We start from the raw sequence: 26,395 nt of genomic DNA on the forward strand, positions 1-26,395 counted from the left end.
TTGTCATCTCTATTCCCAGCTGAACAGTCTATTTTTTCCATCTCTACTCATATGGAAACTGTTCCATATCTTTGATCATTTTTGTTGCTCTTCCCTGTACCTTTTGTAATTCTAGTATATTGTTTTTGTGGTGGGGTGACCGGAATTTCATGTAGTATTTGGCATGTTGTATAGTCGTGTGGGCGTCCCATGGATTTACATAGTGGAATAATGATTTTTTTTTTTTTTTAAATCTACCCCTTAATTAATGCTTCCTAACTTTCTGTTGGCTTATTTGACTTCTGCTGCACATTGAGCCAATGATTTCAGGCAACTATCCACAATGACTCCAAGATCTTTCTTGAGTGGTAACAGCTAAATTAGACACCATCATTTTGTATGTATAGTTGGGATTATGATTTCCAATGTGCAGTACTTTGCATTTACCAACATTGAATTTCATCTACCATTTTGTTGCCCAGTCACCTAGTTTTGTGAGGTCCCTTTGTGACTCTTCACAGTCTGCTTTGGACTTAACTAGCTGGAGTAATTTTGTATCACCTGCAGATTTTGCCACCTGTTTACCCCTTTTTCCAGATCATTTATGAATGTTGAATAGCACTGGTCACAGTGCAGATCCTTGGGGGAAACCACTATTTAGCTTTCTCCTTTCTGAAAACTGACCATTTATTCCTACCCTTTGTTTTCTCTTTTTAAACAGTTACCGATCCATGGGAGGGCCTTCCCTCTTATCCCAAAACTTCTTAGTTTGCTTAAGACCTTTTGGTAAGGGACCTTGTCAAAGGGTATATCTACACTATGAAATTAGGTCAAATTTATAGAAGTCGATTTTTAGAAAGAGATTTTATACAGTCGATTGTGTCCCCCGCCACTAAGCGCATTAAGTCTGCAGAGTGCGTCCACAGTACCGAGGCTAGCATTGACTTTCGGAGCGTTGCACTGTGGGTAGTTATCCCACAGTTCCTGCAGTCTCCGCCACCCATTGGAATTCTAGGTTAAGCTCCCAATGCTTGATGGGGCAAAAACATTGTCGTGGGTAGTTTTGGGTACTTGTCAGTTGCCCCTCCCTCCGTGAAAGCAATGGCAGACAATGGTTTCGTGCCTTTTTTCTGTGCGGGCGCCATATTTCTTTCAGCAGACGGTGCAGTAGGACTGCTAATCGTCGTCATTGAATCACCGCTTCCGCTGCCACTCTGCTCTCCTGCTCTTGTCTCGGTAGCGAATTTCTCCATGTTGTCTGTCATGGGCTCCTGCTTCCGCTGCAGCTCTACTCTCTTGCTCCCATGAATTCACCTTGCAGGTCATCAGCCACTACTTCGGCTGCCACTCTGCTCTCCTGGTGGTCTCACAGGGCTGCTTCCGTTGCAGCTCTGCTCGTCTGCTCTTGTCTTGCCATAACACGGCAAGCATGCAGCCCACTCAGCTGTTGTGTCCTGGCAGCAGACAGTGCAGTAGGTCTGCAAACCATCATCATTGAATCACCGCTTCCGCTGCCACTCTGCTCTCCTGCAGACGCCATACCACGGCAAGCATGGAGCCCGCTCAGATCACTGTGGTAGTTATGAGCATTGTAAACACTTTGCGCATGATCATGCAGTATATGCGAACCATAACCTGCAAAAGCAGGCGAGGAGGCGATGGCAGAGTGGTGTCAAGAATGATGAGGTCATGGACACAGACTTCTCTCAAAGCATGGGCCCCGGCAGTTTGGCCATCCTGGTGGCAATGGGGCAGGCTCATGCCATGGAACGCCGATTCTGGGCCCCTGAAACAAGCGCAGTGTGGTGGGACCGCATAGTGTTGCAGGTCTGGGATGATTCCCAGTGACTCCAAAACTTCCGCATGCGTAAGGGCACTTTCATGGAACTTTGTGACTTGCTTTCCCCTGCCCTGAAGTGCAAGAATACCAAGATGAGAGCAGCCCTCACAGTTGAGAAGCGAGTGGCGATAGCCCTGTGGAAGCTTGCAATGCCAGACAGCTACCAGTCAGTCGGGAATCAATTTGGAGTGGACAAATCTACTGTGTGGGCTGCTGTGATTGAAGTAGCTAACGCAATCACTGTGCTGCTGCTATCCAGGGTAGTGACTCTGGGAAATGTGCAGGTCATAGTGGATGGCTTTGCTGCAATGGGATTCCCTAACTGTGGTGGGGCGATAGACGAAACACATATCCCTATCTTGGGACCGGACCACCAAGGCAGCGAGTACATAAACCGAAAGGGGTACTTTTCAATGGTGCTGCAAACACTGGTGGATCACAAGGGACATTTCACCAACATCAACGTGGGATGGCCGGGAAAGGTACATGACGCTCGCATCGTCCGGAACTCTGGTCTATATGAACAGCTGCAGCAAGGGACTTACTTTCCAGACCAGAAAATAACCGTTGCGGATGTTGAAATGCCTATAGTTATCCTTGGGGACCCAGCCTACCCCTTAATGCCATGGCTCATGAAGCCGTACACAGGCAGCCTGGACAGTAGTCAGGAGCTGTTCAACTACAGGCTGAGCAAGTGCAGAATGGTGGTAGAATGTGCATTTGGACGTTTAAAAGCACGCTGGCGCAATTTACTGACTCGGTTAGACTTCAGTGAAACCAATATTCCCATTGTTGTTACGGCTTGCTGTATGCTCCACAGAATCTGAGAAAGTAAGGGGGAGACGTTTGTGGCGGGGTGGGAAGTTGAGGCAAATCGCCTGGCCGCTGATTATGCGCAGCCAGACACCAGGGCGGTTAGAAGAGCACAGGAGGGTGCGGTGCGCATCAGAGAAGCTTTGAAAACCAGTTTCATGGCTGACCAGGCTACGGTGTGACAGTTCTATTTGTTTCTCCTTGATGAAAACCCGCCCCCTTGGTTCACTCTACTTCCCTTTAAGCCAACCGCCCTCCCGTCCCCCCTTCAATCACCGCTTGCAGAGGCAATAGTCGTTTCAAATTCATGCACTGTTTATTAATTCATCACACAAATAGGGGGATAACTGCCAAGGTAGCCTGGGAGGGGTGGGGAAGGAGGGAAGCAGCAGGTGGGGTGGGAGAGGAGAGGAGGACAAGGCCACACTGCACTTCAAAACTTATTGAATGCCAACCTTCTGTTGCTTGGACGGTCCTCTGGGGTGGAGCGGTTGGGTACCTGGAGCGCCCCCCCTCCCCCCCCGCCCCTTGCGTTCTTGGGCATCTGGGTGAGGAGGCTATGGAACTTGGGGAGGAGAGTGGTTGATTACACAGGGGCTGCAGTGGCGGTCTGTGCCTTTCCTGCACCGCAACCATACGCCAGAGCATATCAGTTTGATCCTCCAATAGCCTCAGCATAGCATCCTGCCTCCTTTCCTCATGCTGCCGCCACTTCTTCTGTTGTTCCAGCCATCTATCCTCTTGCGCGTCCCTCCTGTCCTTGCGTTCATTTTGTGCTTTCCTGGACTCTGACATTGTCTGCCTCCACGCATTCTACTGGGCTCTTTCAGTTTGGGTGGACTGCATGAGCTCAGAGAACATTTCATTGGGAGTGCGTTTTTTTTGCCTTATCTGCGCTAGCCTCTTCGACGGAGATGCTAGTCACAGCATTGAAACATTTGCAGCTGTGGGAGGAAAAAAAGGAGATTAAAATTGAAAAAGACACATTGGCCGTTTAAAAGGAGGGGCTGATGTTTTCATGTTAATGTGCAGCACAAACCCAACTAACCCCCCCTCCCCCCCCAATTCTCTGGGATGATAGTTTCACTCCTTCCCCCACCGCATGGCTAACAGTGGGGATGATTTTTTTTCAGCCACAGGCAAACAGCCCAGCAGGAATGGCCACCTCTGAATGTCCCCTGAATAAAATTCCTCTATTTCAACCAGGTAACCATGAATGATACCACTCTCCAGAGGATAACACAGAGAGATAAAGAACGGATGTTGCTTGAATGCCAGCAAACACCCCCGACCACACGCTGCTATGCTTTCTTATGCAATGATTCCAGACTATGTGCTACTGGCCTCCCGTGGTAAAGTGTCCTACTATGGAGGACACAATAAGGCTGCCCTCCCCAGAAACCTTTTGCAAAGGCTTCATTGAGATGTCCCTGGAGGATTTCTGCCCCATCCCCAGACACGTTAACAGATATTTTCAGTAGCTGTACTGGCCGCGAATGCATCCCAAGTCTTCAGGGCAAAGTAATCATTAAACATGCTTGCTTTTAAACCGTGTATTATATTTACAAAAGTACACTCACCAGAGCTGCCTTCTCCGCCTTCAAGGTCCAGGAGCCCAGGTTGGGAGGGTATTGGATCCAGGGTGATAAACGGTTCCTGGCTGTCGGGGAGAACGGTTTCTCCACTTGCCTGGTGTGCGCTATCTTCAACCTCCCCCTCCTCATCATCTTCCTCGTTCCCCAAATCCTCATCCCTGTTGCGTGAGACTCCCCCCTTGCAGGAGTCCACGTACAGGGGTGAGGCAGTGGTAGGGGCACCCCCTAGAATTGCATGCAGCTCATCATAGAAGCGGCATGTCTGGGGCTCTGACCCTGAGCGGGCATTTGCCTCTTGAGTTTTTTGGTAGGCTTGCCTAAGCTCCTTAAGTTTCATGCTGCACTGCTGCGGGTTCCTGTGATAGCTTCTGTCCTTCATGCCCTTGGAGATTTTTTTCAAATATTTTGACATTTCTTCTTTTGGAACGGAGTTCTGATAGCACGGATTCATCTCCCCATACAGCGATCAGATCCAGTACCTCCCAGTCAGTCCATGGTGGAGCTCTTTTGCGATTCTGGGACTCCATGGTCACCCCTGCTGATGAGATCTGCACGGTCACCTGTGCTGATCAGCTTGCCACACTGGCCGAACAGGAAATGAAATTCAGAAGTTTTCAGGACTTTTCCTGTCTACCTGGCCAGTGCATCCGAGTTCAGAGTGCTGTCCAGAGCGGTCACAATGGAGCAGTCTGGGATAGCTCCCGGAGGCCAATACCATTGAATTGCGTCCACACGAACCCAAATTCGACCCCGCGATGTCAATTTCATCGCTAATCCCCTCGTCGGGGAGGAGTACATAAATCAATTTTAAGAGCCCATTAGGTTGACAAAATGGCTTCATTTTGTGGACGGATGCAGAGTTAAATCGATCTAATGCTGCTAAATTCCACCTAAACTCATAGTGTAGGCCAGGGCAAAGGCTGTCTGAAAGTCCAGGTACACTGTGTCCACTGGATCACCCTTGTCCATGTGTTTATTTGACTCCCTCAAAGAATTCTAATGGATTGGTGAGGCATGATATCTCTTTACAAAGGCAACATTGACTCTTGCCCAGCAAATCATGTTCATCCGTGTGTTTGATAATTCTGTTCTTTACTATAGTTTCAACCAATTTTCCTGGTACTGAAGTTAGGCATTCCGATCTGTAATTGCCAGGATCACCTCTGGAGTCTTTTTAAAAGAATCTCTCTCACTAGGTATCCTTCAGTCATCTAGTACAGAAGATGATTTAAGTGATAGCTTACGTAGCACAGTTAGTAAGTAGTTTACAGTTTCATATCTGAGTTCCTTCAGAACTTTTGGGTGAATACCATCTGGTCCTTGTGACTTATTGCTGTTTAATTTATCAGTTTATTCCAAAACCTCGTTTACTGACACCTCAATCAAGGACAATTCCTCAGATTCGTCACCTAAAAAGAATTGCTCATATCCTTTTCAGTGAACACTTATGGAAAGAATTCATTTAGCTTCTCCACAATGGCCATGTTTTCTTTGAGTGCTCCGTTAAGTACTTCAATCTTCCAGTGGCCCCACTGATTGTTTGGCAGGCTTCCTGTTTCTGATGCATTTAAACATTTTTTTGCTGTTAGATTTTGAGCCTTTGGCTTGTTGCTCTTCAAATTCCTTTTTGGCCTGCCTAATTATACTTTTACACTTGACTTGCCAGAGTATATGCTTCTTTCTGTTTTCCTTAGAAGGATTTAACTTCCAGTTTTTAAAGGATGCCTTTTTGCCTCTAACCGTTTTTTACTTTGTTTAGCCATGGTGGCACTTTTTTGGTTCTCTTAGTATGTTTTTTTTAATTTGGGGAATACATTTAAGCTGAGCCTCTATTATGACATATTTAAAAAGTTTCCGTGGAGCTTGTGGGCATTTCACTCTTGTGACTGTACCTTTTTAATTTCTGTTTAACTGGCATCCTCATTTTAGTGTGGCTCCCCTTTCTGAAGTTAAATGCTACTGTAGTGGGCTTCTTTGGTGTGTTTTCCCCCACACAAGCATGTTACATTTAATTATATTATGGTTGCTCTTACCAAGAAGTTCAGCTATATTCACCTCTTGTACCAGATCCTGTGCTCCACTTAGGACTAAATCAAGAATTGCCTCTCCTTTTGTGGGTTCCAGGACCTAGCTGCTCCAAGAAGCAGTTATTTGTGGTGTCAAGAAACTTTATTTCTACATCCTGTCCTGAGGTGATATGTTAATATGGGGATTATTGAGTTTTTGAGTTATTGGGGATAATTATTATTGAGTTTTCTATTTTTACAGCCCTGCTAATCTTACCATCACCATTCTGGTCAGGTGGTTGGTGATTGTATATCACTGTCAAACTTTAACAAGCCTCTACTGAGGATGTGTGAATTGTCATTTGTTGAAGGTTCATAACTTGGTCAAATTTGAGTGAATTTTCATAGGGGTGACAAAAGGCACATCCCCCACACCAGAGAGTATGAAAGGCATCGTCCCCCCTCCACATTGTCTCCAAAGCATGTGTGCGCTAGAGCTTCTCAACAAAAGAGTTGCAAGAATTGTAACATGGGTTAAAAACATTTTTTCTTAATCTTGTTGCTTGGAAACATCTGAACAGTTCTAGTTGAAACTTTAAAAAATGATTAAGTAAATAAAAATGAAACTTTTTTTTAGGCAAACACCTGGCATGGAGAATTGCAACTTGAACATTTTATGTTTGGCAGAGTTATAAGTAACTGAAAAGAGAGTCTTATAATGAAAATTTTAGGCAAACTTAACTATAGGAGGGACTACTAGCTCTCCTATAATAGTTAAATGTTTAATTACATAAAGGTCATATGGTACCTTTTGATCTTTTTGCTAATCCTACTAATACAAGTGAGCATGTCCTGATTTATACCTTTATACCTGATTTATACCTCCACCCATTTATGGATTGTAATTAAACATTGAGGGAGAGATCTTCACCTCTGCTTCATTTCCTTTATGCTGCATAAAAGATCTGGAGTGTGGTGTAAAGAGACTTTAAATGTCCTATATCCAGATGGGGGAGGATAGCCATAATGCTGCTTCCTCAGGGCCCAATAAGATCCTGGTGTAGAGACTGGGGATCATGAATCCAAGGTGCCTGTTGGGGGTGAGGGCCATAGAGCATGTTGCAGCTCACTTAGCTGTGTCTACATGTGCTGCACTCACCTCACATTGCAGTGTAGGCGTTCAAGTGTTCCTGTGCTCTGAAATGCTTGGGAGACTATTGCTTACAGAGAAGATGCTCTCTGTACCAGACTTACCCCTTTTCTCCATAAAGACTGTTATATGCATTTAGTTTTTCCTTATCCAGGCAATATTTGTACAGTGTTGATAGGGTAAGAGTTCCCGTGGCTTTGGTTCCCAACAAAATTAAAGTATTACCTTTAAATCTGGCAGACATTTGGAACCAAAGTGTGTAGATCCTAAGTCTTTGAATCTTCTTATTCTGAAGATTAGGCACCGTGATCATTGAGGAGAGAGAATTAGAGCAAGCACTCTCTGAACTCCTGCTTATCTGTTGGCTAAATTGCACTGTAAGCATCTTCAATCTGAGAGTGCTTCACTGCCTAGAAACAAACTTTGTTCGGAGATGGGGAGGGGGAATGGAAGTTACTGCATGGTCCCTGAGGACTCTGTCCCATCTGTGGAGCAGCCCTTGGCCTTGGATACATGCTCTTGTGGGTTCTGTTCAAGCTCAGATCTTTCAATCAATTAGGTGTCATAAAGAGCATCTCAGAGATGTTTGTGTAAATGTTAGACTTTTTAAGCTTTTTGGAGCTGGGTCCATATCTTTGGCACTATTGAATAATAAATATTTCTCTGAATTGTCTACCTATTTTGATCTCCTACATCAAGTTGCATTTATCGTTTATCTCTTTATTTGACAATGTTTATATTTGAGCTTTTCCCCCTCCCCTCACTATTTTTATTTGAGAATCATGTGTTGGTTTAAAATCTTCCATGGTTCCACACTGATATTTCTAGTAAAAGTCAGGGAAGCCCATGACCTGTCCCTGACTTTTACTAAAAATATCCATGACAAAATGGGGAGCCTGGGCAGCTGGGTGCAGGCTCCAGGGACCCCCACCACCCATGGGGCCTTGGAGCTCCATCGTCCCCCTCAACTGACAGCCAGGAGTGGTGGTAGTCGCCCCCTGGGGGAGAGCTGAACTCACGGAGGTCTTTGGAAGTCACGGATTCCGTGACTAAATCGCAGCCTTAATCATTGTTTGCCTGTGTTACGGAATATGTATTGGCTAGGAAGGGTATGGTGACAAGACAGGAATAATGTATGCCCTTTTCTTTCCAACAACCAAAAATGAGTGAGAAATGGGAGCAAAAAGATGTACTTGGGTTCTGTGGTAATGGGTGGCAGCATAAAATCCTAAAGTAGATTGTTGAATTGAGGCTGGTTCCCGCAAAATTGTAGTGCAGTGTCCTGGCATCTTGCAGTGTTTGTACTGGGTTTCATCACTACCTAGTAGTGAGTCGTTGCTATAATATAACTTTGTTGCCTACTGATGTTGTGTCCAACACTGAATTGCACAATTTGTCTTATGACTTGTGTTCTGAAATGTAACTTCATTATTAAGTGGCAGTCCATGTGTTTGCAAGTAGTTATGCTGCTGTGGTAAGAGGTTGAGCAGAATAAATCATGTCACAAAACAAATATTCTGATTAAGTGAACTTTGCATATAATACAGGATATCTTTCATATATATAGCATGCACTTTTTTTTTTTTTTTTTTTTTTGCAGGTTAAGGGAAGTTTCAGAGAAGCTGAACAAATACAATTTAAATAGGTAAGACATATTAGCCGTTGCTGTAAAACCATTCAGCAAAACAATTTTTCTGACTGACAAGCAAAAGTTTACATTGTAGATATACATTTCTACTGCTAATGTTTATTTTTTTATATATATTTTTGAAAAGGTAACTTTTGTCTAGGTAGGAAGTCTAGCTGTTGATTATTTTAGTAAGCATCAAGCTCATAAACTGAATTTAATTTGGAGTATAGACTCCACTTTTTATTGCTGACTGAAATAAAATTATACAATATTCCTTTATCACCTTTTAAGGTTTTGTTTTGCCTTTTCCATGCGTAATGACTGAAAATACATCATAGTTGCTTCAACTAATGTACATTTTTAGTCATTTTAAATGTTTTATATCAGTAATCATCATTGCATCTTCCATATAGCACTTAATTTTTGTTCAGAGTTCAAAAGTTTTAAAATGTTATACATGCTCACTTTTTATTTTTTCAGCCACCCCCCTTTGAATGTATTGGAACAGGCTACTATTAAACAGTGTGTGGTGGGACCAAATCATGCTGCATTTCTTCTTGAGGTAAATTACTCAGATCTGTTCTCATAACAAATTTGAAACCATACGGTTAAACATAATCCTTTTTAATATTAAATTAATGCAACTGAATTAATTAAGCAACTGAAGACTTGATTTTTCTCTAATTCTGCCTTGCATTTCAATTTTGGACACATGTTTTTCTTATTTTAAAACTAGGACGGTAGAGTCTGCAGGATTGGCTTTTCAGTTCAGCCAGACAGACTGGAATTGGGTAAACCTGACAATAATGATGGGTAAGAAATACTTTTTTTTTTTGTACTCATCAGATATTTGAAATGGATAAATCTGGATTTTCTTATATATTTGTCTTTGAAATCTATCCTCAAAATTTAAAATGAATGCTAGTACCATGTAGGAAATCTTTAGGTGTGCTACAATGGTTGTGATGATGTAGTCAAACAGTTCAGTTCTAGCTTGATAGTTATATTTTTGTGTTGAAAGAAATGGTATACCTAGTATCAAAATGATGATAAAAGTCCTACAGAATCTCTTTAACATAATAATAAAAAAAAACTTTCTGAAAGGAACAGACTTGTGTGTTTAAGCCCCATATTGAACCTACTCTGACAGTGGTCCTGACTGGAAGGACTTTCATTAACTTTAGCCCAGGTAAGTGCTCTTGATAAGACTACTATCAAAATAACTCAAATGTGGGCTTAAAACAATCTTTTTAATGCTAAAATAGCAAGTTGTTGCCTCTGGTTTACAGAAATAACATTGACAATTGCAGTCTGTACATATACCTTAAATTAAACATGAAGTTCAGAGGCTACCTCGTTTCAAAGTAATTTAGAATAATATGTGTTTGCAGTTATTCTATTGAAAAGATGGGGTTTTTGTTTTTTGTTTGTTTGTTTGTTTGTTTTTTGTAAGAAGAAAACAATGGATTGCTGACATGAATATCTATTAGGCATGCTTTTCGTATCTCAGTATACACCTTACTGTTTTGCAGTTAGATTAGTTTGGAGTATTCCCCAAGGGTGTTGCTTAAGCTGGTATGTTACCAGACTAAGTCCCTGAGACTTTAGACCTGGGATTCCAGGTGTTGTTCTTAACCCATTTGGGATTGTTTTGTGACTGATTTACCATCTTTTACTTTCAGTTCAAAGTTGAGCAGTGGCTCAGGGGCAGGAAGGACATCCAGGCCAGGCAGGACTAGTGACTCCCCATGGTTTCTGTCTGGTTCTGAAACTCTGGGCAGACTGGCAGGCAACACCCTTGGGTAAGTTTTGATAGGATTGAGGCTGCAATCTTTTTGTACCATATTTGGGTATGTGTGTATACACATATATAAATTGTATACAATTTGTATGAAAGAAGTTTAAATGCAGCAATTGTTTAGCTAGGGCACAACTAAAAAACCCTGTTTATTAAATCACAACTCATCACTCAGAACCTAAGATTTGAAGATATTCTGTATTCAGGACAAAACCAATTCAGAATACGTAGAACCAAAACTAAACTCATATTGTTGGTTGTGTTGTCCTTTAAAAAGTATTGGTGTTTGAATTTTGGGCCATGACTTATTTTTAAAGGGACACTGTCTATTTAAACACCACACTTCTGCTGGAAATCTTTTAGACTACTAGTATTAAAGTAATACTTAAAATTTTTAAATGAAAGGGATTCCAGAGGGAAAAAATTGTGGTTTATTTTGTGCATTTGGCAACATTCTGTTCATAGTTTTATTTTTGCCCTTCTGTGTACCTTAGTTGGTTTACCGTGTATGTGTAGGTCTTTCACACAGTAAGGGGAAACAAACTGCTTTAATAATAAAAATAGTAATAAAAATAAAAAAAGAAAGTGATTGCAAAACCACAAAAATCGAGAAAAGAATTCGGAGGAATACTACATTAGTTTTCATTATTTTAAATTGACTAGATTTCAAATTGATGGATGTTCCATTGAAGTCAAATGTGTATATATTTATGTACCTTAGTCTCCACTATTAAATCATAATAGATTTTGCATTCTGTGACTTTTTAAAGACATTTTGAACACTGCCACATTTTGTTAGTGAATATTTCACTGGATATTATGAAATTCTGTAATCATAGTCCCTGAATATGTGGGAAATTTTGCGGCTTGGTTAAATGGAGGAGAGGCAATGGCTTTTGACCAAAGTGGAATATGTCCCTTACTTATGTCAAAGAATAAACTAACTTTAGCTAGTGCTTTGTATGATTTTAAAATGCAAGAAATGAAACCCTATGAAATTTATGTAGAGCGCAATGTTCCCTCTAATTTTTTCCATCCATGTGCGGAATAAATATGTGCATCAAGGTATGTACGCCTCCAGTAGAAACAAAAAACCTAGATATAATGGATATTTTTAAAAAGTTACCATAGGGATAATTACTCCAGCCAGGAAAGGTTAAGCATTTTAGAACTCACTACTCAAACAATTAAATGTAAGTGTAAGAGAAATAAAAATTATGAAATGCATAGACCAGTCAAAACACTAAACACGCTTCGAAAGAATAAAATTTACAGAGAATATATATGCATTGCAGGAAGTACCAAGAAGTAACAACAACAATATACAAGTATGTGTTGGGAGGTGAGTGTGAAAGAGACTGTGTGTGTGTGTGTGTGTGTGTGTGTGTGTGTGTGTGTGTGTGCGTGCGTGCTGGTTGCTGGGGAAAGCAGTGCACTGTCTCTTTAAGACACTCACTGGAAGCTCTCCTGCTCTGTTCTGAGCCCAGTTGTCTCCCCTCCTCTGCTCTTTGGAGCTGGGGTACATGGGCGGGGAAGGGGGATACCCTGACATCAGCACCCTCACCCATCCCCCGCTCTATGCAGCCAGCAGGAGGAGCAACGCAGGGGTGGGGGCAGAGGTGAAAGTAAGCTGGTACGCCCTGGTATGGCGTACCGGCAAGAGCCCATGTGCCATACCGGGGCAGATCAGCTTCCCCAGATGGCAATTTAAAGGACCTGGGGCTCCCAGCAGTGGCTGGAGCCCTGGGCTCTTTAAATTGCCACCAGAGCCCTGCTGCCAGAGCCCTGGGGAAGTGGCAGTGGGGGCCCAGGGCTCCTGCTGCAGCTACCAACCCGGGCCCTTTAAATAGCCACCGGAGCGGCAGCAGGGCTCTGGGGACAATTTAAAGAGTCCGGGGCTCCGGTAGCCGCTACTGCCCCGGGTCCTTTAAATCATCCCCGGAGCCCTGGGGTAGCGGTGGCGGGGCTCTGGTGGCTATTTAAAGGGCCCGGGGCGGTAACAGCAGCTGGAGCCCCAGGCCCTTTAAATTGCCATTCGAGCCCCAGTGCAGGAGCCCTGGGGTAGCAGCAGTGGGGCTCCAGCGGTGATTTAAAGGGCCAGGGGCTCCCGGCTGCCATTACTGCAGCGGAGCCCCTGGCCCTTTAAAGCTCCGCCAGAGCCTGGGGCTCTTGATTTAAAGGGCCCAGGGATGTAAAGGCCCCGCCTCTTCTGGTTGAGGCCCCGCTCCCTCCTAAAGACTCTGGAGTATTTGTAAATCCTTTAAGTTACTTTCATCCCTGGGTGGGGGCGGCACCTGAACACATGCTGCCGGCTGTGCGCACTCAGCTAATCAGCTGGGCGGCACTTAAATCTCTCCTGCGCGGCTGCCTAAGCGAGGAGCTTACAGGGAACACAGTTAAAGAGTCTGAGCCTTTTGTCCTAATCTTATTTTTAAGGCAAACTAAAAAATGTCTGGGTCTGTAAGTGTGTAGAAACTTGGTGTTGGAACAGTTCTTGTGTCGCTTAAAGCATGCAGCTTCTAGCTGGGATCTAGAGAGCACTAAATTGAATTTTTATATTATATTCTCAATTGAGCACAGTCAGTATGCTTGATGCTGCTGTATGAACAGGACAACAACCCTAAGGAGCTTCAGACCTTCCATGGAACAATTCAAAAGTGGCTAATTGTAGGATGCCAAATCAGCACAACAAAAGTAAATGTTAACTGCTGTAGTGAAAGGGATTATCTACCGTACTACATTGGTTCTCCAACTTTTTCAAATTATGGAATACTTAAACTAGAAATCCTCTCATGATCCACATCCCATGTCTGCTTAAACTGGAGTTAACAAAGTTATAGTCAGCCCACATTAGCCAGAAACACTGTTTTGTGCAATTTTTTAAAAATGGTTTCCTAGCTAGGGGAAAGTGCAATATAGACAGGACCTCTAGAAATTAGGTGAAGATAAACTGTCTAATTCAATACTAACTTACATCCAGTCCCCTTTCCTCCCAAATATTGCACCTTCTCTGTATTTTTATCTCCTGGAATGTACAACTTTATACATATTAGTATCAAATCTCTCCTTGCTGCTTCAAAGCCTCTGCTCTTATTTGTCCAAGTTATTGTATGGTTGCTTCTGTTCACTTGTGTTTTTGCGCTCTCTCCAATTTTGCTGCCATCAAGAAATTCATGGTTGATGCTTACGCCAAAGGAATACCCAACAGAGCCTTGTTAACAGGCTTCCTATTTTCTGGGATGATGTGTTTCAGTTGTGTACTTTTTCTTTATTGTGACAGACCATCTTTAGACCATTAGCAGCCCACTGTGTACCGTTTGAGAACTATGCTCTTTGAACTGTGCATTGATAGAAATAACTTGACTATTTGAACCATGTAGACAATATATGCCTATTATAATTCCGACTAATTCCTTGTATCCTGGAGTATAGGACTGCACAGATGGAGGTGAAAAACAAGATATAGATGAGTCTACACTCGATATAACTCCCACAGCTGACTCTGTCAGCTGATTCAGGCTCGTGCTGTGGGGCTATAAAATTGTAGTTAGACATCCAGTCCTTTTTTTTAAATCCAGCACCTGTGTGTGTGTGTGTGTGTCTGAACTGCTTTCCTAGGAATCTTTTTAGCAGTTGCTGCTTCAGATAGCATATATATTTCTTTTTATCGATCAGATGTTTGGTCTTCTGTATTTTCTCTTCTTGAAACTGTTAAAGATGAGGCTGATCCTTGCTAACTAGTTCTGTTAATACTGTTGATTAAATTGTCAGAGATGCTATATCTGATATCCTTAAGCCTCAGTGTGCAATATGACAGCATCTACATTGGTCAGAAAAGCTGTCTTTCTGAAGGAATGGATGGCTGATTTATCCTCCAAAACCTGGTCTTATCTAATGATAAACTAGAGAGACTTTCAGATTCTCAGCATGCTGCGAGTTACCTAGGTTTACTCCAGCATAGATCCATCTGAAGGAATTCTGTGGCTGCTTTAAACTAGTAAAAGGTAGCTGTGATCGAGTGGATTGAGGATGGATCTAGAAATTGGGAGATCTGGTTTTGTTCCTTTTTTTGGCACTAACATTGAACAAGTCACTTCTGTTAATCTCAATTACCCTATCTATAAAATGTAGGGCCCTACCAAATCCAAGGCTATGAAAAACGTGTCGTGGACTATGAAATCTGGTCTTTTGTGTGACATTTTTTTTTAACCCTGTACTATACAGATTTGACAGGAGAGCTCAATGTTTCTCAAACTGGGGGTCCTGACCCAAAAGGGAGTTGCAGGGGGATCGTGGTATTACCACCTTTACTTCTGTACTGCATTCAGAGCTGGGGGGGTGGAGTGAGGTGGCTGTTGGTCAGGCACCCAGCTCAGAAGGCAGTGCCCCGCAGGCAGCAGTGCGGAAGGAAGTGTGGCAATACCAAACCATGCCATCCTTACTTCTTCACTGTTGCTGACGGTGGCTCTGCCTTCAGAGCTGGGATCCCAGCGCACTCTCCAGCCCCCCAGCTCTGAAGGCAGTGCTTCTACCAGCAGCAGCGCAGAAGTAAGGGTAGCAATACCACAACCCCCCCACCATAACCTTGTAACCCTCCCAAAACTCCTTTTTGGGTCAGGACCCCTACAATCACAACACCCTGAAATTTCAGATTAAAATAGCTGAAATCATGAAATTTATGATTTTTAAAATCCAGTGACCATAAAATTGACCAAAAGGGATCGTGAATTTGGTAGGGCTCTAGTAAAATAAGAATGTTTGTTTACTCACCCTTGTGAAGTGACATATACTCCTCCTGGGGAAATCATGCTCCAAAAAAATAAAAATTCTATAAACAATATTTTAAAATTCTACATATTTTATTTGCAAAATAACACTATCTAATCATGCCAGTTTCAATTATTTTGGTAATTTATTACAAAGTACCTGTGAACAACTATGTCTGTAATAATAGACACACAAAAACCTCCCCCAGGAGTAGAGAGTTAAAGAAATCCCGACGACAACCCAGCTCCTGTTTCTCTGCCTCCCCCCTCCCCAAGCCCAGTTGCTGAGTGCTGCCTGAGCCCAGACACTTGCACTTCCTTCCCCCGCCTCCTCCCTCCAGCCTAGCTGCACACCCTACCCCCAAGTCCAGACACTCACATCCCCTATCCTTCCAGAGCCCAGGGATCCAGGAGGTAAAACAGTCTGATTCTGGGCCCCAGGCTTGTGTGGAATTTTCTTCACACTGCTTCCTTCCTTGAGGATGTGCTGGGAACTGCAGCTGCTGGGAACCCTCCAGCTCCTTCCCCCTCCCACAAGCAGTGGCTTCTATTTGCAAGCTGAGGAGGTGAGCTCTGCCAGCTCCAGTGGCCCCTAGTGGCAGCCAGCAGCTCTGCAATGCCAATTCTGTGGAGGAGAAAGGAAATTCTGGGTAGAATATTAATTCTGTGCAAATTCTGCATTGCGCAGTGGCACAGAATTCCCCCGGGAGAAATATACAGGAGTAAATACCAAGCGTTAGTAACTATTCCAAATGGAATAGGTTCAGACCAGGTAGCATCTGTCCCCTGCAGATAGACTACAGAAGTAGTTGGAGAAGCTTGTCTAAGGGCATGTATACTGGGGATTGATGGTGTGGTGATGGATGCACCGGGGATCGATTTAGCGGATCTAGTGAAGATCCACTAAATCGACTGCAGATTGCTCTCCCATTGACTTGGTACTCCACCAGAACAAGAAGCATAAGCTAAGTCGACGGGAGGGTGTCTCCCGTCGACCCAGCACAGTGTAGACGCCAACGTATGTTGACTCCAGCTATGTTATTGACATAGCTGGAGTTGAGTAAATTAGGTCAACTTACCTCCGTAGTTTAGACAAGGCCTTAACATCAGGGAAATGACTGAATGCTTCAAGGCACATTTCTTTTGTGTAGTGGCCTCTTCTAGATGAACAGGTCAGAAGAGCTGTTAGATATTTGTAAGACAGCCAGCTGAGTGTCTTGACAGTCTCTGAAGCTCTGTTGGCTGAATGTGGCAACCTCCTCTGATGTTCACTTCTCAGTATGATGCTATGCACAGTTGGATGTAATACTTTCCTGTTGATGTTACTGTTGCTTTTAGAAACTCCAAGATTCATGACTGGTGTAGAGTCATGAACAATAACATTTATTACCCCCAAATTCTTGTTCTTACAATTTCTTCTATACAGCCCAAGCTTACACTTTCAGTTCTTCTGAGTTGGCCAGTTTTACTGCTGTTTACATTGTTTATGCTTTATTAGTGTGAGATCACTGCTCTGGAGAAATCAACTGAGAATTCAAGCTGACAGGCTCTTCTCTCTTTTACATGGAGGTGACATGGCTCATCCTCAGTTGTACTTTTCTCAGCCTGATAGAAATGAAATGTATCCCACAAGGTGTCTGATGTGAAGATTCCAATGAATAAAATCCAATACATTTTACCCTTTTAAAATAGCTCAGAAAATGTACAGATCTGTTTAAAATAATAAAAATGTAAATCCCTTAGAAGCCGCTGGAGTTCAGGGGTTGGTGGAAGTGGAGGAGGATCGTCTGGTAGATCATCAGCTGGAGCTCGGGATTCCCGAAGGCAAACCAGAGTTATTCGCACTGGACGTGATAGAGGATCTGGACTGTTGGGTAGTCAGCCACAGCCAGTGATTCCAGCATCAGTAATTCCAGAGGAACTCATTTCACAGGTAGGTGACCTGGCAGAACTTTGCCTGAGTGGATAAACATTTGGAAACTGCTTAAAGATCGATAGTTGGTGGGGTTCTATTTGGTATTGTGTTCTTTGCCTTTTAATTTCCTCTTATATCTGAAAAACCTGACCTTGTCTAGCTGAATTTTTTTATTTTTAGATTTATCAAGTTGATATTTCAAGGACACACTAGTGCCAGTTTCCTCATAATGGAATGTGTGATGAGAATGGTAGATATGGGGAGGTGATGACTTTGGATCTGAGAGTTTGCACATGAGGGAGTTGTTGGCAAGGACTAGAACTTAGAGGTGGAGATGAGGCATGGCATACATACACATTGTGATAGAGTTGGTAATCTGCTGATGGGGGATGTTGCAGGAGGAGAGTTTGTGTTCAAGAATGGATGTCAAGGTTATTGACAGTACAGGCAAATGAGTCTCTGTTAAGGAGGGTAAAGGAGATGGAGTTGGTTGGGATTGTTTTGTTTGTCCAATAGAAACACTTTGGTCACAATCCCCACGGATCACAAAGCCCTGGATAACTGTTCTCATGTCCACATTAGAAACTGTAACACTCTTAGTGTCCAATACAGATGGAAGAAAGTCAGTTTGAGGCATTCTTACCCCCTGGAATTGTAAGAGCAGTTGGGTAAGTACTCGATAGTCCTCCCATAGTCATCAGAGGCTGTCCTAAGCATGCTCTTTGCTTTCCTCAAGGATCAAAGCAGTAGGCAACCGATTGAAATTGACCTGATTCTTGTAAGTTTCACTGCTACATGCAGACTTAAGAAGACAGCACTTCATCCACTTACATTCATTTCACATTTGGAAAACTTCCTTTGCATTCGAATTTTTTTTTTTTGTATAAAAGCTTAAACGCTTTTGTCATTAGTGATTGAGGGAGTTTTACAAGACCTGATTCAACAAAGAAAAAGGAAAAGATGCATAAGCAAAGGAGGGTAGACTTTATTTAAAAAAAAAGCAAGCAGCAGGTTGAGAATTCAGTCTTTAAAAGTCTGTACAGGAGGGCATGGCAGCCCATGTGTTTGAATGAGACAGAGGCGGGAGAGAGCCAGTGTTGGCAGAAAGGAAGGGATTAACAACATTATGGAACCAGTTTCAGCTCCGTAGTTAAGGGTGAGTTGAGATTTTCATTTACAGCAGGGATTAAACATCTTTGTATACAGAAAAGTACAGTATGTTCTTTCCTTACTCTTTGAGTATAAAATGAATTTTTTGAGAATTTACGAGTAAATCCATTAAGTAGTTCAGTAGTTTAAAAATGAAATTTTAAAATGTGTCCTTTAAGAAATCTAGCACCCAGTGGCCAACACTTTTTTGTTCTCCATAATGATTTTAACAACAGAATAATAGACTTCTCAGACTTCCTAAATAGCTAATAGTCACTGAAATCTGGATATATAGGCTGCATTTGAAAAACTTTTTTATGGTTGATGATTTTTTTTTCTGTTCTTCATAGCTGAGTTTCTTCAGACTCTGCTGAAGAATAATCTGCTACAGAGAATTCTATGAAGAACCTGGCCTTGCCATAATGATCACCATCTCCCTTTGTTCTCAGTGGTTCTGGTGGTTCTCTAAGCCTCCTGACAGCATACTCTTACCCAAGAGCATTTTGACTTTTGAACCAATGGGTTTTTTTTCTTGAGGGTCTCTGAAAGAGAAGACTTTATGTACCACCCTCTTCTTACAGAAGAACTTTTGGGTTATGAAAAATATTCACCCAAAACCCATTAATCCTGAATATTCCCTTCCAAAAGCTGTTGTACCAGATCTATTCAACAGAGAAGATAGCAGGGTGTGGGAGTATACAGGGGAAAGGAGAGAAGTGTACATATGCGCTTAGGGGAATGCAGTGGGTGCAGAAGGGAGGAGGAACTAGATGTATACGCTAGCTGCTTTACACTACTCTGATGCAAGAAAGCACCGGTAAACTCTCTCAACCAGTCAGTATGCTCTGGCTGCTTTGTGCTGCACCTGAGTGGCATAAAGCAGCCAGAGCATAGTAGCGATTTTTGGCCATAAGTTAATTAAAAAAAAGTAATGATTTAAGGTTGTTACTTTTTATCTTCAAATCACAGAAATATCACATGGGCACACTTAGGTTTCTTGTTTAGTTTTTAATATATGAAAATTTTCAATTAAAGAAAGACCCACCAAAATATTCCTAGACACAAACATCTTAAAACAGGATTATGGTTGAACATACAGATCAATAAATTAAGGTAAAGCTATATTATAAGAAATGAATTATCCCCAAACCAAACATTTTACTATTGTTTTCCTGAGTTTCCAAAGTTTAAACTTAAAAGAAATTAATCCTGTTAAGGTATATGTGAATGCATAGTGAGGGCACCCAGACGACCTTAATGCTGTCCCCCTTGCATCCTGAAGGGCAGAAATGGGGGGCAGGCGGATCTTTCTTTAAAAATTGGTTGAATCCAATCTAGGAGCACAAGTTTTAAAATGTTTTAATCATAATTCTGTTATTACATGGTGTGATAGGGCAGTGTTAAGGTTGTTCCTGTGCCCCAACTGCACACTTCCATACCTTAACCCATTTGTATTTTTTTTAAGTTTAATTATGAATGTTCTGGGTTTAGCACTCTTGGATGTGTGATAATTACTACATTCCCATTTTTTTCTATATTCCCAGATAAAAACCACATTAAGACAGAGTTAAGGTTGAAAGTACGCATGGTAATTTTTAGAGTAAAATAGATAATACTCTAAAATTTAAATTACTGTGTACTTTCAACCTTAACTCCATCTTAATCTGTTTTTTTATCTGGGAATATAGAATGAAATCAAGCAGCAATAATGCATAACAGCTGTATATAACTTTTCACCTCTCACAGTATCACTTCGGAAGGTGATATTGAGAGGTGAAAAGGCAGTTGGGTTTTTTTAAAGGAAATGTGGGGGAAAAGGAATGAAAATGCAGTCTTCGCTCCCATAAAACTAGTTTATCTTTCAGCTGTATTACTTTTGTTCATTAGCTTCTTCACCTTGGCGTTCTTCATTACCGTATGCAAACTATCACATGTGGCTTTTGGGGACTTACAAAACCCAAAATCTTGCTTTTCATTTGGAGACTTGATTTCCATGTACTGGTGAACCAAAATGTTGACCCTTGGCCTTCATATACTATGCTTGCCTTTTTGAGAAATCAGCAGTCACGCTCCAACTTTTCGTTACTTCAGGAAATTTTGCTCTTGTAGAGAGAAATCACTCAGAGTGGTGGTTGGTGAATTGGAAATGACAAATAAGTGTTCTGCATTTTACAGGCACAAGTTGTTTTACAAGGAAAGTCCAGAAGTGTCATTATACGAGAACTCCAGCGGACAAATCTTGATGTAAATCTTGCTGTAAATAATTTGCTGAGCCGTGATGATGAAGATGGAGATGATGGAGATGACACAGCAAGTGAATCATATCTACCTGGAGGTTTGTATATCATGATACTTACCTTTTTTCCATTTTTCAAATACTGTTGAGCTCTCCTGTCTTAAAAGGGTTATCTGAAAATGCAAACAAGTTCTCAGTTCTCTGTATTTGAACATCAACAATATGCTCTGTGCTGTGCAAGGTACACAGTGAAGATAGTCCTTGCATCCAGGAGATTTCAGTCTAAGACATGGATAACAGGTTGCACTGGGAAGCCCGGAGAAGGGAATAGCTTTGATGTTTTAAAAAAAACTAACTATTGTCTTTACTAATTTGTGGGTAACACAAGTGAGTTTTGGATGCTGGGCTTCATATCATCAGCATTACAAACTATGCTACTGTTCAGTGAGATGACTGCCATGCAGTTTGCCATAGATGCTAATTCTAATGAAGAAATTAATTCTTCAGATTTTTTAATTTTAGTCTTTATATGGTAATGTGAACTTTTGAGATGCATTGTTTAGAGAAAAATGTGTTCAGCTTTCTATTAAGATATTATTTTGTGTAAGAGTTGAATAAGGTCTAGCTTAATAGTCTTTGACAGTTTTATTGAGGACTTCTGTTCTTTAGCCTCAAAATATTCTCATAGCTGAATCTTATAGCAGTGCTGGAGCGTTGCTGTCATGCTGGTTGAGCCTTTTTCGAAAGAGTGTCTTTTCTGTGTAATTGCTTTTAAAAGTCCTTCAGCCTTTTCTTGCATTGACTAATATTTCCGTAATTGGACTTTTCTTACTGAGTAAACATGCGTGGAAGTATGTAGTAGCCAGCTCTAATGTTTGTTTTTTCTGGCTAGGTGCATAGTATGAAAATCAAATGTCTAAACTCTGCGTGCATAGTAGCTTTTCTTTTTGTATGATAGAATGACGTTTTACTATATTTTTCTAATGGGTTTTTCTGCTCATCTGGTTCACCAAGAAGCCCATGGGCTTCCTTCATCTCTATCTTATCTACCATGTGATTGGACAAAGTGTGTTTTCCTGCATTTGCATCTGACAAACTTCTTTATTTTGTTTTAGAATCAAGAGTCCTTTGGTTGAATCTGTAGACACAGAGAAAGCAAATTAAGGCACTTTTGTTCCATCTCTCTCATTAGTAATTAGTTGCACAATCTATCTGCCAGAGATGTAGTTGAGGAAATAAGTTCATTTTACTCTCTTCCCAAATTTATTCAAAGTAAATATTCTTACTCCTGAGAAAACAAGGATGCATCAATCCTGAAATTGCCTTCAGCTTTGGAGGTAAGCACCCTTGGTCACTCTTTAGACCAGAGTTTCTTTCCAACGCAATCCTGTGCTGAGTTCATGATTCTCTTGATTTAGTACTACTTCAGATTATAGCGGCAAGCTTGCAGGGACCATCTGACAATCTATGACTTGCAACGTGTTTCTGTTTGCGAGTACTGTGACTTCAGCTGATGACTCTAGACTGTCTTGAATCAATGTAAGATAATTAGTCATGAGCACAATGTGTAAGCTTTCAGTAAATGCCTAGAAAACTGTTCCTTCCTTAGCTAACTTCTTTTATGATCCTCCCTTTGGAAAGACCAAACCTTTCCAGATAAGACTGAAACTTCCTGACATTAAAATTGTAATCTTTCTCCTCATCTGACCCTCTACCACCCCTGAGAAAATGGATTTATTTTCAAATTTTTTGTGGGGAAAGGGATCGGAAACGACAACAGAAATGGCCCTTTTGACACCCTTCAGCTCCAGTCTGGGCAGTTAATCCAGAATTCCCAGTCCTCAGAATATACTTTCCCTTGTCTTTCATAAACTACATTAGCTTTTTAAAAACTAAAGTAGATAACTAAGAATTGTCACCCTTCAAGGAGTGTTTAACTGTAGTCAAGATCTGGACATGCCAGGAGGCCAACTTTAAAAATATGATGACTATATGCCTGTGACTCTATTCTTTTGTATATTGAATTTTGCTTACAAATTTAGCAGTTCTTCTAGCTCTTCAGAGTCAAGTTAATTTTTAGGATTAGGATAAAGTATAGGCTCCAGGAAAAATGGTGGACCAGAATACCTTCCCGCATCTCTTGTGGAAAAAATAGTGACACTCTCCTTCAGAAGACTCCATAACAGATACAAATTGAATTTTTGATTATCTGATTTCTCATTCACACCAAGCATAACCTTGCCCTAAGTCTTCTGAACCTTCTTTATTTTCTGAAATTGTTCCTCTCCTTTTGCCTCTGGGTATTCTTTGGAAGTTACAGTGCTATAGATTTGAAGAGGAAAAAAATTACAATAAAACCAACATTTACGATCCAGTCTCTCAAGTGATAGCTCCAAGTAACTTTTTTTTTATAAAGGTGATCCTGAATAGTTGTTCTTTAAAAGTTTGCCTTTTAGTTTTTGATGATGTAGAATGAATGCTTGAAAGTTGTGGTTTTCTGCTTAATTTTAAACCTTGGAAGAGCGGGAATGTCAAGGCTGGAGGGCTTATTGAGTTCTTCAGAAGTATTTAAAATAAACTCTGTCCCCTTAATTATAAGGATATGGTATTGAAATCTCCACATATTGTTCCTTTCTCCCTGATGGGCACCTGGTGCTCTGTGATCCACTATAGCCGGTTATTGCTCCACATCTGCGAAGCATGGAAGTGCCTTTTTTTAAAAAAGTGTTCATTAGAGTTCAATAAGTGTTTAAAAAACAAAATAATTTTAAAATCTGAGTAGAAAATCCCTTCCCCCTCAATTATTCAATTTGCAGCTTCTTGTATATTATTTGCCATAATTTCATTAGTACTTTAATCGACATAGTTTTTTAGGAAATATAAGAGTTGACTTGAATTTTTAATGTTAAAAATGGGGGAGCAGAAAATACTTGGCAGTACATTCAGGCATTTTTTTAAACATCATCAAAAAAAGCAAAAAAGGGGTATAAGCCCAGTTTGTTTTTCCTTTTCAGGTCACCTTTAATTAATGCTTGCTTGCTTTCATGACCTAGTTTAAAAAAATCTAGTCTTGTTTGGTGGCAAAATAAGGAGACTCCATTGAATACATTACTAATAAATAAAACAAAGCAATGTAAATGAGACTATGGAAAGAAGAGTACCATTTGGCAGAGACATGATCAGGTGTCCTGGTTCAGCTCTTAGCTGGCAACTCACGGCAAGTGAGCCAGCTTGTAATCTTGCCTGGGGCTTTGTGTTCTAAAAAATGCGATGATTCTCCAGAACGTAAAAATGATCTTGGGAGCCTAGTTAATTAGGTTTTTATTTTGTTCCTCCATAGCAATTTATGTGAAACACATATACCTGGTTCTCATTTTCAGCGTGAAGAATACATTTGTCAAGGTTCCTTCCCCACTCTGAACTCTAGGGTACAGATGTGGGGACCTGCATGAAAACCTCCTAGCTTGCTTTTACCAGCTTAGGTTAAAACTTCCCCAGGGTACAAACTATTTTACCCTTTGCCTTTGGACTTCCACTGCCACCACCAAACTTTATCTGGGTTTATTTTTATTTGGAAAGCGTTGTTTGGAAACGTCTTTCCCCCCAAAATCCTCCCAACCCTTGCACCCCACTTCCTGGGGAAGGTTTGGTAAAAATCCTCACCAATTTACATAGGTGACCACAGACACAAACCCTTGGATCTTAGAACAATGAAAAAAAATTCAGTTCTTGAAAAGAAACATTTTAATAGAAGAAACAGTAAAAAGAATCACCTCTGTAAAATCAGGATGGTAAATACCTTACCGGGTAATTAGATTCAAAACATAGAGAATCCCTCTAGCCAAATGTTAAGTTACAAAAAAGACACACAGATAGGAATATTCATTCTATTCAACACAGCTATTTTCTCAGCCATTTGAAGAAATCCTAATCTAACACATAATAGCTAGATTACTTACTAAGTTCTAAGACTCCATTCCTGTTCTGTCCCCGGCAAAAGCATCACCCAGACAGACACAGACCCTTTGTTTCTCTCCCTCCTCCCAGCTTTTGAAAGTATCTTGTCTCCTCATTGGTCATTTTGGTCAGGTGCCAGCGAGGTTACCTTTAGCTTCTTAACCCTTTACAGGTGAAAGGATTTTTCCTCTGGCTAGGAGGGATTTTAAAGGTGATTACCCTTCCCTTTATATTTATGACACACACCCCAAATCACAGCTAGGGTGAAATGCTGGCTGGGATTTCTTCCTGGAGCTCTAGGAAAAAGAGTTAATAAGACACATGCACCTCTAAATATACTACCAAGTACATAAAGACTAACAATATTTTCCACATCTCAAGGACGATTTTAACCAGTTGATTCTGGGAAACTTTCATGGGAGAGTGCATCAGCCACTTTGTTAGAAGCTCCTGAGATGTGTTGGATGTCAACTGATTCTAGGGAAACTTGTGAAACATAATTGCAGTGACATTACTTATTGCTTTGGATAGTGGAACATAAAATAATGTGTTCCTTAACGTTCTGATTGTTCAGAAGGAAGAAATATGGAAGATTTAGAGGTGCAGCACTGTCTGGTGTATTTGTATGACATCATAGTGAGTATGAGTTAGCTCCCTGAGCTGAACATAAGAAAAAGATGAAAAGTGGGGTCCCTAAAAATTTTCTGAGTTGAAGAATATCCATTTTTTTCTTAAAATGATCTCCAAGATGGACAATATCCAGACACAATACCGACAAATGTGTGCGGTGATGAGTTGTTTTCTAAAGTTATAGATTGCTGTTGGTGCACTTTTTGAACTATTTGGGCTTGGTCAAACTTAGTTTTCTCTTTACCACAGTTTTCACTGGTAGCTCATTCAGATGAAGTAGGTATAAATCCCTTCTTAGCTGGACAGAGCTATCAGGATCATAATATCTTGCTCAACAATGAGAAATATACGATCATGAGTTAACATTGCTGGAAACATGAGTGACCAAATTGGATAGGATTCTTGAACAATGGAGCATAAAATCATGTGGCAGAATTCCGTGAATAAGTAATGGAATATTGTGTTCTCTCACCCAAACTTCTTAGGCAAAGTTTTAGTTTTGCTGAATCTATTTGTATCTCCACAGAATTCAAAGAAAATACCTGAAGGCTCTTAGAAGGATACTGAGGATTTGGCTCCTCCATCCAAAATTTTATGTAATACATATATTTGATGGTGTAGAGAATGGAAGAAAGAAGGGACTCCTTTAGTTTTTAAAATGTCATCTTATGAAATTTTATCTTTTGAAGTGGAACTGGTCTTACAAGAAGAAAGATAAATGTTTGCTATTGTGCCCTCCTCCTGTTTTTTCTTAATGACTCAGGAGCCAAAAATGTATGTATGTTTGAGGAGTTAAATATTTGTTCAAATTTTTGGAGGAGTTGTGCTGACTTGTAAGATTTCCCACCTGCGGATGAACAAGATGGCTGGAGGGATGCCTGTTAAATTCTAGCTGTCCTGTATAGGAAATTTCCATCTCTGATAGAAGAGC

At 41.2% G+C, this 26,395-nt stretch overlaps 1 protein-coding gene across 1 annotated transcript in view; it reads left to right on the forward strand.

Moving 5' to 3' along the window:
* The window catches only part of UBR5 (ubiquitin protein ligase E3 component n-recognin 5), a 140,810-nt gene that overhangs the window by 18,856 nt on the left and 95,559 nt on the right, over window positions 1–26,395 (forward strand). The window contains exons 2-7 of the mRNA XM_048841402.2: window positions 8,984–9,028; window positions 9,494–9,575; window positions 9,750–9,826; window positions 10,696–10,815; window positions 17,321–17,510; window positions 20,817–20,976. Coding sequence (XP_048697359.1) covers window positions 8,984–9,028; window positions 9,494–9,575; window positions 9,750–9,826; window positions 10,696–10,815; window positions 17,321–17,510; window positions 20,817–20,976 — 674 coding nt within the window. The remainder of the gene's footprint in view (window positions 1–8,983; window positions 9,029–9,493; window positions 9,576–9,749; window positions 9,827–10,695; window positions 10,816–17,320; window positions 17,511–20,816; window positions 20,977–26,395) is intronic.

Source organism: Caretta caretta, chromosome 2, assembly GCF_965140235.1.
Source record: "Caretta caretta isolate rCarCar2 chromosome 2, rCarCar1.hap1, whole genome shotgun sequence".
NCBI lineage: Eukaryota > Metazoa > Chordata > Testudines > Cheloniidae > Caretta > Caretta caretta.